At 40.1% G+C, this 11,803-nt stretch overlaps 1 protein-coding gene across 3 annotated transcripts in view; it reads right to left on the reverse strand.

Moving 5' to 3' along the window:
- GLP2R (glucagon like peptide 2 receptor) overlaps positions 1-11,401 on the reverse strand; it is a 65,956-nt gene extending 54,555 nt beyond the window's left edge. For all 3 annotated transcript variants that reach the window (XM_077327610.1, XM_077327612.1, XM_077327609.1), the window contains exon 1: positions 10,876-11,401. In XM_077327610.1, coding sequence (XP_077183725.1) covers positions 10,876-10,944 — 69 coding nt within the window. In that variant the 5' untranslated portion in view covers positions 10,945-11,401. The remainder of the gene's footprint in view (positions 1-10,875) is intronic.
- Positions 11,402-11,803: the final 402 nt, after the last annotated feature.

Genomic DNA, 11,803 nt, shown 5'->3' on the forward strand with positions numbered 1-11,803 from the left:
ACCCTGGGGGGGGGGGACCTGTAGTTTCCAGCCATTCACAAACAAAAAACTGGGGGGGGGTATTTTGCTGGAGTTCTACATGCACCCCCCAATGAAAAAGAACGAACAATAAAATAAAATGTGACACATGCGCTCACGTATAGAGCAAGGGGGCAGCCAGATAATTGAAAGGGTTCTAAAGAGACTTGCGAGTATGCTACAAGTTAGCAGAAGTTCTGACATGAGCACTGGTAGACTGCGGGAGGCTGACAACGTCATCTAAAACCACAAATTTAAACGGTCAGCATCAGGTAACAACTGTGCTATATTTCCCTTGTGTAGAATGGCCCTTAGCATTGATCTTGGTAAGCATGAGAAGAAACTTTTGCCTTCTTGTGGTCAGCCGACCACAAGGCAGCCCACCGTAGTCTGCCCCTCAACAGGTTACATTGGCTATCCAGCCCAAAATCCCAGACATAACGGCAGGCTGAAAAAGGGTGGAGGCAAGATGGAGTGAGCCCTCTAGGTGTCAGCCTCTGTTGGGTTCTCTTCCCCCACAGAAATGCTAGCCTTCAATCAGGTTCTGTATCCACACAGCCCTTTAAGGGGGTCCCCAAATCCAGGGGAAGCTCGTGCACAAGCTTGGCTGCCTGGGAAATGCCCACAGTCTAATGAAGTTTTTCTTTTAAATTTTCCATTTAGGGTAATGTTTGTCAAAATGCTATGAAGGAAAAATATCCCAGGGGAAGGAACTAAAATGGCTGGACATCCTTGGGAATACAGCATGGACTGTTACATCAAGTCAATTTTTATAGTGCATATGTTTGTTAAATTAAATAAGGCTGTAGCACATTAGTTCCACAACTTTTGATTTAATAGGATTGTGGATTCGGCAGCTCTGGTTGACGATAGGGGGTCATTTCAATTATTCAAATTATAGAGCTGAATATCAATATAACAACCAGAAACACCTAAGAAACATTTGCTATTGCCCTAACCAAAAATGGGAAATTACTTGCTTTTTGACAATTACTCAAATTGTCAGGTTCAACTTTTTGAGTATATGCCCGAACTTCCTTTTAAACACTGCCTATACCGAGAAGCTTTCCAGGGAAAATCTATTTTTCATTTAGCAGAGAGTTAATGCCCTTCCTACATATGTGGTGACTTGAGCTGCTGGCAGCTTGGCAGAGGTCCATGTACTGGCAGGGAAACACAGTGTCTTGGCTTCACTGAGCCAGAAACTTTGTTCCTGGACTGGTTGCTAAATTTTTCTAGAGAAGCACAGAATATGAATAGAGCTATCTTTTCCTGTTTTCCATCCAAGTATTCATCGAGCTTCACATTATGAACTTCTAGCTAATAGCATGCTTTTTCTTTAAGGTAGGGTGATTGACTATGCAGTGTTAAGTCTCCTCTGTCACTAGACCAGATAAATACATTCCAATCTACTATTCTAATTTAATTTTAGTCAACTATTCATTGCATTACAACTCTATTCCTATCTACTATTCCAGATAAGAAAAATAAAGATATATGGCTCTTCTTGTTGCAAATACAGATATAAGAGCTGAATGAGATTAGCTTATGTAGTGAGATAAGAAACCGATATCCCTGTCATGTCCTTTGTGTTTTTGTTGTTGTTGTTCCAAGTATTATAACTTGCAATTCAGCAATTTTCCTTTCCATTCTATTCCTGAATGAAACAGCTACTTTGAGGTCACCCACTCAGTGGCTTGGAGTGTTCTCCTACAGGTTTCTCAATTTTGCGATTCTTAATATCAGATTTGTGTCCATTTATCCTTTGGTGTAAGGTTTGACATGTTTGCCTTATGTTGAGAATGGAGGAGCATTGTTCGTGTGTAATGGCATATACAATGTTAGAAGATGAGAAAGTAAATGAACCTGAGATAACCAAGAAGACATAACACTGCACAACCAATGACTCTACGTTAAAGAAAGGGATGTTATAGTAGTTACCTCCATGCCTGAGAAGAGATGGACAGAATGTAACAACAGGGTTGCAGTTAAATACTCTCAGAATTCCACAATTAAGGAGGGTACACATATGCACCAATCTCCAATTTTGATATATATTTTTTGCTTCCGTATGTTTTCCCTTGGAATTAAATCCAAACTAATCCATAGAAACTAAGCCAGTTATTCCTGTTTACTCCTTGCATCTGTTAAACATCTTCATTATGTTGTAAGCTAATTTGCTGCTCACCCTCTACCTATATGTATGGACTGTTAGCTTCGATTTCAATGTATCTGAAGATGTATGAGTACACACAAAAGCTCAAAGCTTGAATAAAGCTTTGCTGGTCTTAAAGGTGCCACAGGCCTCAAATCTTGCTTCAGACCCACATGGCTACCAACCTGAATCTAGGGCTTCAAGGCAAGAGATGTTCAGAGGTGGTTTGCTATTGTCTATCTCTGCAGCATGACCCTGGTGTTCTTTGGAGGTCTCCCAGCCAGGGCTGATCCTGCTTAGCTTCTGAGATCAGCTGAGACTGGGCTAGCATGAGCTATCCAGGCTAGAGTCCACTTACTTTAGAAGAGGCAAAAACCCAAAACACTTTCAAATCTGAAAGAGATAACTAATGACTTCCCCTACTCATCTCCCTTGTGACATCATCTCTGGCCACTTAATTTTTTTAAAGGATGGGTCAGAAAAAAACTTGGAAAGTTAATTAATATTTCAACTGCTGGGAGTAGGGATGGGAATAAATCAGTTCATAAGCCAAAATTCAGCATGACCTTGGTCACATCCCTTGAACTAATATTTGGGGAAGGCACCCCAAATGTTTCTGTTTGTCAGTTGTTTGGGCATTTTAAACCTAACAGCAGAACAGAGTGAATCCACCTGACAGCTGTTAGGTTGAAATTTCTGTGAGTCATTTCATTCCCCACCACCACCCCTTTGAAGCGGGAAGTGAAACAAATGGGTTAAATGACTCACAGCCATTAAAACTTTCCCAGGTGGGGTGTGGCTTAAGATGGCATCCTGAGGGGATTGCAGAGCAATCTCTCTGAAGCCTGACGGGGGTTAATTGCAGAAGCAATTAGCAGAAAAGAGGAGGGGTATGCAAACCCCACCTCACCTTTCTACCCAGGAAGCTCTAGGGAACTCTTGGGGCCATCTCCAATCCTTTAGGGAGTATATCTCCCTGGATTATAGGCTGTCAGCGTTTCGGGCCAAGAGGACACCGGCCATATTCTGGACTTTTCTTTCCTTTCTTTCTTTTCTTCTTTCAAGAACCTACTTTGACCCTCTACTATGATTTACTGCAAACGAATGCTGTGAACTGAGGGGAGGACATCTGCTAAATTCCAAGATATCAAGACATCAATCAACGCACAGAGATGCAAGTATTTCTCCGTTTCTCCTTTCCCCCCCGTTTCTGGCTCTGCTTGAAGCCACCTTGATATGAGGCAGGCTAATTCTCTTTTCTAAGTAGAAGAAGGACTTAAATCAACTCAAACTAATTAGTAATAGCTCTTACTGCATTTGTTTTGGTTTTCGGAGATAAGAGATAAGAGCCGTGGGTGGGAAGATCTCGCGAGAATTCTGTTCCAGTACAAGACATTGCTTTACTGACTTCAATACGTCACTTGGCAGCATCAATAACGTCGGATATCAAAACAGACTATTGCTTTCATTAGGACTCTGTAGGACCTCTACTGGTTATTTGCAAAATTGCCTAAGATTAACAAATTTCCAAGCCTAAAACAAATTTCCAAGCCTATGCTAAAAAGAATTGCTCATCTAATAGAGAAACAAACTCAAGATCTGAAAGCATTTACAGATGGCTTACTTAAAAATATGCTCAAGGAGATCAAAGGCGGCAAGGAAGAAGTCTCTAACAGGAATGATGAATCAATAACAGTGGCTGATGATAGCTCTAAACAAGGTGGAAAATTACCAGCAGAAGAGAAATTTGAAACTATGGAGATGGAAAAGGGGATGTTGGAGCTTTGCAGCCTAGATAAGGACACCCTTCCCAAAAAGACATACAGCCACTCCAAAGCAACAGTACACAAGAACCAATCAAAAGATATATGGATCTGCTGTGAAAGTAATCGATTTAAAGGAGCTTCTTGGAAAAAAAACTGTACTGATATTGGAGCCCAGGAGGTACAACTGTTTCAAGATTCACCGATGTATACTCCGAGGGAAAGACTACAACTGCACTTTCTAAGCCAAAGGCCAACTGGACAGAACATAAGTCAATGGGAACAACAAGATGCAACAAGCCTCAATATGAGACCCCCTTAAGAAGTCTGGGGAACGGAAATGAGAAACAGTGGTTGAAATTCTTTTCCTCCTTTTTCTTTTTTTCTGTAGCCACATAGGGAATATAACTAGTTAAGAAGTTAATCTGGGGTCTAAAATCTTCTAAGTAAACTGAATCTGTATTATTAAATCTAATTTTGCAGTGTCTCCCAGCCCAAAATTAAAGCTTAATTAAAAGGAGACACCTAATGGAATGGGTTTAAGAATAACAGATGAAGACTATACTTTACTGTTCATTGTAAGTCTAAGTGTGGGGTCTTAGATTTCCTATGTTAGCTGAATTTGAATTATTTAACATATCTCTGTAGTGACTCTCAGTTTAAACTTAAAGCATAACTAAAAGGAGGCACCTAATTGAGGAGGTGTAAATGTAACGAAGACTTTATTTTACTATTTTTGTATTAACAACTTATATTTATATAACTTATACTTATCTAACAACTCATATATTTTTCCTCTGTACAACTAAGTAACTAATGAAGACTATATTTTACCATTTTTGTATTAATAACTTACACTTATATAACTTAACAACCTTAACAACCTATATATATATATTTTTTTCTTTCCGTATAACTAAGTAGACTTTTTTTTCTTTTTCTTTTCCCTAGTGGAAATGTGGATGGCTCTAAGATTGCGTTAAGTATAAATTGTTTATGACTGCTAAAATTGTTAAAAACTATGCAAACAAATGTTGAAACGATGGTAACAAAGTAGGCTTCTCTTTTTAAATGTGGTGGAAACGTGAAAAAGTTTATAAGCTTTGGGTAAAAGTCCATAATATTGTAGCCATGTGGAGTCTTATATTCTTAAATGAAGAGAAGAGGCTTTTCAAGAACAATGGGGCCCTTATCTGATTTACCTAATAAAATAAGTTAAAAGGAGATTGAAATGGGGTATCAAGTGTATCAAACGAAGAGCATAATCTTTTTCTTTCTGTATCAATAATGTAGATTACTTGCATTGTACTATCTTTAATCTTGGAAAATAAAATTAAAAACTTTGAATTAAAAAAAAAACCTTCCCAGGTGATCCCTTCCCTTTCTCCTGGCTGTGGCAAGCCATGTCCCAAATTGACCAGTTCAGTTTGGGGGTTGGTTTGGGGGCAGCCCTGAACTCCAAACTGTAATTTTTAGGTTCCCCATCACTAGCTGGGAGTGCAAAGAGTCACTTGATGATTTTGAGGACAAGTCTACTTTCAAGAGCAATGAGAAAGGAATTCTTCTTTATGGAATGGATCCAAACCAAATGAATTTTTCCTGCCTTTCTCTCCCGAAATGTAAATGATGAGAGGAGACTTGTTGGTCAATGAACCTTGTCTTAAGAGGCAAGGAACTGAAATGACTCATTTAAAAAAAATCAAAAACATACACTCTCAACTTAGCAGACCCAACCTGGCTTTAAAATAAGCTGAGAGAAAAGAGCCCAATAATGAGGAGCTTTCAAGGAAAATGCAAGAGAAGAAAGGAAAGGTATTTGTAAGCCACTTTTGGACTCCTTCAGGGAGTAAAAAGCAGGGTATAAAAAAAACACATCTTCTTAATTTATCTTATTCTAATGCAACCATGGAAGAAGACCCATTTAAGGGGAGAGATTTCTGAATGCTATTTCTTTCAGTGCAGTTTCTTTTAATTATTCCTCCTGAGCAGCTTTTTCTTTTGGAGTAGAGGAAATATGATGTGCTTTTTCATATATGCTCTGAACACAAATTAATTTATTTTTAGCATATCAAAATGCTGCCAAGTTGCATGGTTGCAGCCTGTAAAATATACCTCTGACATCTTAAAATCTGCTGTTGAATGCTCACTACTCTTTCCTTATTTGTGGCTCTGCTGTCCACAGGTGCCCTACAATTTGGTAGGGGATGACAGGACTGGGGGAGGAGTGGCAGCTCTCATTTCCCAGTTCAGCTGCAGATTTAAAGGGAGGAGTGGGCACGTGCTCTGAAAGAATGGGAATCAAAAACATAAAGAAAAATCCTTTGACTCCTTGACAAACATCACACAGTAGTGAACACTAAATGGAATGGATACTTACTGATTGACTACTGACTCTCTTTGAGGATCTAAATTAAGGTGGCATGGGTAGACCTTCTCCAATACAGACACTGACTGAATCTATGCCTCCTTGATGAGAAGTGTCATGTGCCCACAAGACTTCTCACTTTCAAGCTGCCTAACTAAGTGCAGTTGACCCCTGACCTATACCATAAAATCCAGCCTCCAGATTCTAATCTCAACCTTCTAACTTCTAAAATAAGTTAGAAAGTGTAACATGGGCCAAGCCTAGGATTTCTTCTGGGAGCCTATGAACACATTCCAAACTGATTTAAAATTTTGGGATAAAATATGAGTCCTGTGGCACCTTTAAGGCTAACAAAGTTTAATCCTGGACATAAATTTTTGTGTGCATGCATGCTCCTTCATATAAGTGAGGCTACAAAAAACTTTCTTTCATAACGACTGTGTCCTCAACTGAATTTAATTTGCATTTTATCTCTAGTAATCACTTGAGAGTAGGATTGATAACTATAACTGCTGGCAGCTCCTGGTGACCCCATTAGGAAATCGCCCACATTTTTTATCCAGCCAGGAAACCAGCCACCTGGGTCTACTATTCGACAGCTGTTATGAATTTGCTTCTCGATTTACAGCCTAGTCCTAAACACCTTTACTGGAAAATAAAGATTTTTTGGGGCAAAGTGAGATGGAGGGGTAGGATGGGATCTGGACTGGGTTCATTGGTTGGATCAGGTGGCCACGCCCAGTTTCCATTGGTCTGTGACAACATTGACACAAGGACCTACATGTGTACATATGTAGAGTCTGAGCAAATATTTTACTGCGTTTTACTGTTACTTTCATTTGTATATTGTATGATAAGTCCTGTGGTATCTTTAAACCACTCGAGGAGCGGTATACATATTTGGTTAAGGGCTAAGTGGGCGGAGAGTGGACTGGGACAGAAAAACAGACCAATATAAATCCTGCGAGTCTGGAAAGATCTAAATAAAGAATATTTACAGCCCGAAACTGTAAATAGTGAACAAGTAAATGGCTGGAGAGACATGGGAACTAAAGTGACTTTTTTTCAAGCTTGGCCTGGTAAATAAAAACTCCTATGAACTCAAAGACATAAATGGCCCAGAATTTCAAGTTTAGTTAGGTTTACAGGACAGTGAGACTTTGGGAAAAACTAGGTAACCCACTTTTATTAAGTAATGATGTGGCCTTGCAGACAACAACAGGGATTGCAGTTGCCAGCAGTAGATGTGAGGCTTCAGAAGGGCAGACATCACCAGCCAAGCAACCAAGTGGATTCTGGGGCCATGTGCATTCCTTTTGAATGGATGCATGTGAGAGGAGAGAGCTTTCCTTTTAGCCTAACTGCCTAGAGATGAGCTGTACTTCCAGGGGATTCTTGGACACCACCTGGAGGCTGGCATCCCTAAACCTCAGGGGATACAATGCTACAGAATCACCCCTCCAAAGTAGCCAAATTTTACTGCAGAGCTGGTATGTATAGTCTGGAGATGAACAGCAATTCCAGGCCCCACCTGGAGGCTGGCTATGCCTGGTCTGAACATATTCCTTGAAGTCTGAAAGTGGGGCCTCAAAAGTGTGTAATGCCCCCGCAGCTACCTAGCACCCCCTGACCTATTTTAGGTCAAGAAAACATTGCACCCCCTTCCTCTTCCCACTGCCAAGCTCTAGCGCCCATTTTATTCCTGGATACAATGGGCTTTGCCTCTAGTAGCACTAATAAATTACATTACATTTTAGGGCATAGCTGTATTCACACAGGCACCTTGCAGATGTCCCCTAAAACATGTGGAAGTCAGATCCCATATTAGGCAGGGTTAGCAGGCATGCTCAAGCCCCTGTCTCTGTGCATACATCTCTACACAGACCAGTCACCTGCCCAGGACTTTAGTCTGATTCTATTTCAGCTGTTTATTCTTCCAAATATATATAGGATTGGATCCATCTATTATGCAGCAATCCTACGCACACATATGTCCCCGACTTCGGCAGGACTTGCTTCTAAATAAACATGCATAGGACTAGGCTATTAAAAACATTTCTGGCACAGCAGTGACAGTATTCTGGGAAAGTTAAGGATGCTAATGCATCTGCCTTTCTACCATTAAAAAAATGGCTATCAGCTGTGACAGGATGCTGTTCAATCATGTTGTCTCAAGTTCCATCCTTGCACGTTCCATGTACTTAGTTCTGTGTCTTGCAGCAGCCGCAGCAGCTCTATGCCATTTTGAATTTCTTGTTTTGCTGAGCAGTTTGAAGATCCAGAAGTTCTGCAGTGTTTTCTTGCTTGGGAAAACAGAACACTGGAGAAATGTGTTTGTGTGGTGCTTGTTTATAAATCTAGAGGCTGAGCAGGTGAATCTTATGAACTTACCCAACCACTGCAGTCAGACTTGGAGCCCCCCACCCTGCTTTGGGTGCCCCTGCCTTCTGAGGGCTTTCTGAGGGAGATTCATCTGCCCCATTCTGTTGCTATCTTCTGCCAGTGGGTGAAGACTTCTTCAGTTTTATTAGGTGTCCACTTAGCGATCTTTTTTCCTTGCCCAAGGTTTTAGTTGTTGCTTTTATGTCTTTGTATGTTTTTTAGTTCTGGTTTTAAATGCTTCAGCTATGCATTATTGTTTTAATGGTTCAAAAAAACCATTTTTCTATGTATGTTATATTTGTTAGCCAATTTGGTGACAATTGTGAGTGCAGAAAGATGGGCATAAATGTTGTGAAGAGTAAACAGGTGGGAAGAAAACAGGGAGCCCTATTCTCAAAGGAGCACGATTCCACAAAAGTAATAGCAGCTCTTCACTCCCCCAAACTGTTTCTTTAGCTACTTCCAAAAGCTAGGGTTGTTCCTCTCTTTTTATAAAGGTAAAAGTATCCCCTGTGCAAGCACCGGGTCATGTCTGACCCTTGAGGTGATGCTCTCTAGCGTTTTCTTGGCAGACTCAATACGGGGTGGTTTGCCAGTGCCTTCCCCAGTCACCGTTTACCCCCCAGCAAGCTGGGTACTCATTTTACCGACCTCGGAAGGATGGAAGGCTGAGTCAACCTTGAGCCAGCTGCTGGGATTGAACTCCCAGCCTCATGGGCAGAGCTTTCATGTCTACTGCCTTACTACTCTGCATCCCAAGAGGCTATGTCAGGCTCTGTCTCTTTTTATAGCCAGATGTAAAGTATACAAAGCCTGGTCTTGTTTATAGGTGTTGTTTCAGGTGCCTTCCACACTGCGGTTTTTACAGCAGCTTTATGGATCTTTAAAGGACTTATAGATTCAAATGCACTATCACCTTGCAGACTTGGCAAGTGTTATGATCTGCTGTGTTACAGTCCTGCTTGCTGCATCTTGTCTCAGGCTGAGAGATCTTTCAGTGTTACGGGTTCAAGCCTTGTGATAAATCCCCTGCAGCTGCATTGCAATAATCCTTTCTATGTGAATAAATAAATAAGAAAGGTCATAGAAACAGAGGGATATTTCCTCAGTTGCCACCCTGGGGTAATGTGACACATAACAATACAACTGTTATGTGATAATCCTACTGAATCAAAACATCTCCGTTCAACTTGTAACACAATACTGTTAAAGGGACTGGGCCACTCTCAGTGAACTAACCCAAAAGCCATTATGCTTCCTATTAATACTTCTCTTGCAGGACAATTAACCTCATGCAATAAATATGACAGTATCTCGGTGTATGGGGAGATATATAGACCATGGATATTGTCTTCATTTAACTTTTTAGACACTCTTAATAAAAAATGTGAAGACTGTTTATCTGTACTAAAATTCTTCCATTATGCACAGGTCTGGTTGAAGTCCAAGCTTTAATGTACATCTGAGCTGAATGGAGGCATTAATTTTTTTCTTGTCATGGAAAAGAAAAACTCAGAAAAGTTTGGAAACTGTGTTTTCTGAATGATACAACTGTTCAGGAAGTCATTTCCGATTCACAGAAGCATGAGTTTGGCTGGAGTGATTAAACAGTGGGATAATTTTAGTTATTGTGCACATATTTGTTGATCTGTAAACATGCAAGATTTTAAATAAAAGTCTAAGAGGAAAGTTGCAGCAGTAAACAAAATAAAGAGTATTGACATAGAGTTTCTAATGTTTCTTTTCAAAGCAGCATGTGAAAAATAAAATCAGAGATATGTGTGTGTATACCAGGTGGAGAAAAGTGAATTGAAATTAACAAATAATAGTTACTCTAGAAAAACAACTAACAAAATAAGGAGTCAAACTAGTGCTGAAGTTAAATAACCCACATAGGAAAATCTGAATCAGATATATTCTATCTACAAATGCAATAAAAAACCCCCACCAGCAATAATACTTGACTGGAAAAGGTCAAGAGGCAGAGACTACATACTATGTAAAGTCTTGTAAAATCTTTGTTATGCATTACACCAAAATGTTTAACAACATTTTGGTGTAATGCAAGATTTTACAAGATTTTATAAGCACTATTTGTGTATATGCCACACAGTTTGTGCATGCTGAAATACCAGCCTCAAGGAACATTCATATTTTAAAAGGGATAACTCTCAAAATAGCATGGTTCTTACCTGTTTTATTAGGAATAGTACTGTAATTGTAAGCATCAGTCTAGGGCAGGTCCCAAAGCACAACTTCATGGCAGAGAAGAGCACTGAGTGTTCAGTTTAATCCAGAATGGCAAACTTGTACATTCAAGCAAATCACCGATAACAACCCAGGTTGCTTGTGATCCCCTTCAGCACTCTTTTCTATAAAAATATCTCCACTTTCAAACAACAACACCTCTTTCGAATTTAGAGTATTTCCTGGATCTCAGGAAGAACAGCAGATCATAAATCTGCTTCAACCTGCAGAGTTCTTAAAGTCGGGTTTCCTTTTGCATCTTCACTGGTTGAAAAAAAAAGGCAGACAGAATTTACTGTAAACTTTACAAGCACGCCTACTTTCTGTTGCTGGTCCCTTCAGCCAATAAGAAACAGGGAAAGTATCATGGAGTACTCAGGTCTGGAGTCCTGTTTTCATAGTACTTTAAAGTGATCATTGATTTGGTAGGGAATTGAATCATTGGGAAACTTTATCTAGAAGGCAGTTGTTAAAAAGGTAAAACCAAAGCAAATAGGAGGAAAGATCATTTCTGCAAGAATCTGACAAACCGAGGCCACAGACTGGACACTTGCCAATGTGCAGGCAGCTGAACAATATCTTCCAGCTCTGCCCCCTGGCCTGAGCTGACTGGCCTGAAATATTCAGCAATAGGATGCAAGAAGAAATGAAGTTCTTTGGCTTTTTGCATTCAGCTCTCTGTATTCTCTTGAATGAGAATGAGCACAGAGGTAATTCCCCCAACTTCCTTATGTGTGAGTGGACATGAAACAGGGAGGGTCTCCCCCCCCCCCCAGCAAAATCTGATTATTTACAATTGGCACGTCACGACAATTTTGAAGGAGATTAAACATCCCAGTTTAAAGAAGTGAGTACAGCAGCTAGAAAATTTAT

Source organism: Paroedura picta, chromosome 3, assembly GCF_049243985.1.
Source record: "Paroedura picta isolate Pp20150507F chromosome 3, Ppicta_v3.0, whole genome shotgun sequence".
NCBI classification, from domain to species: Eukaryota; Metazoa; Chordata; class Lepidosauria; order Squamata; family Gekkonidae; genus Paroedura; species Paroedura picta.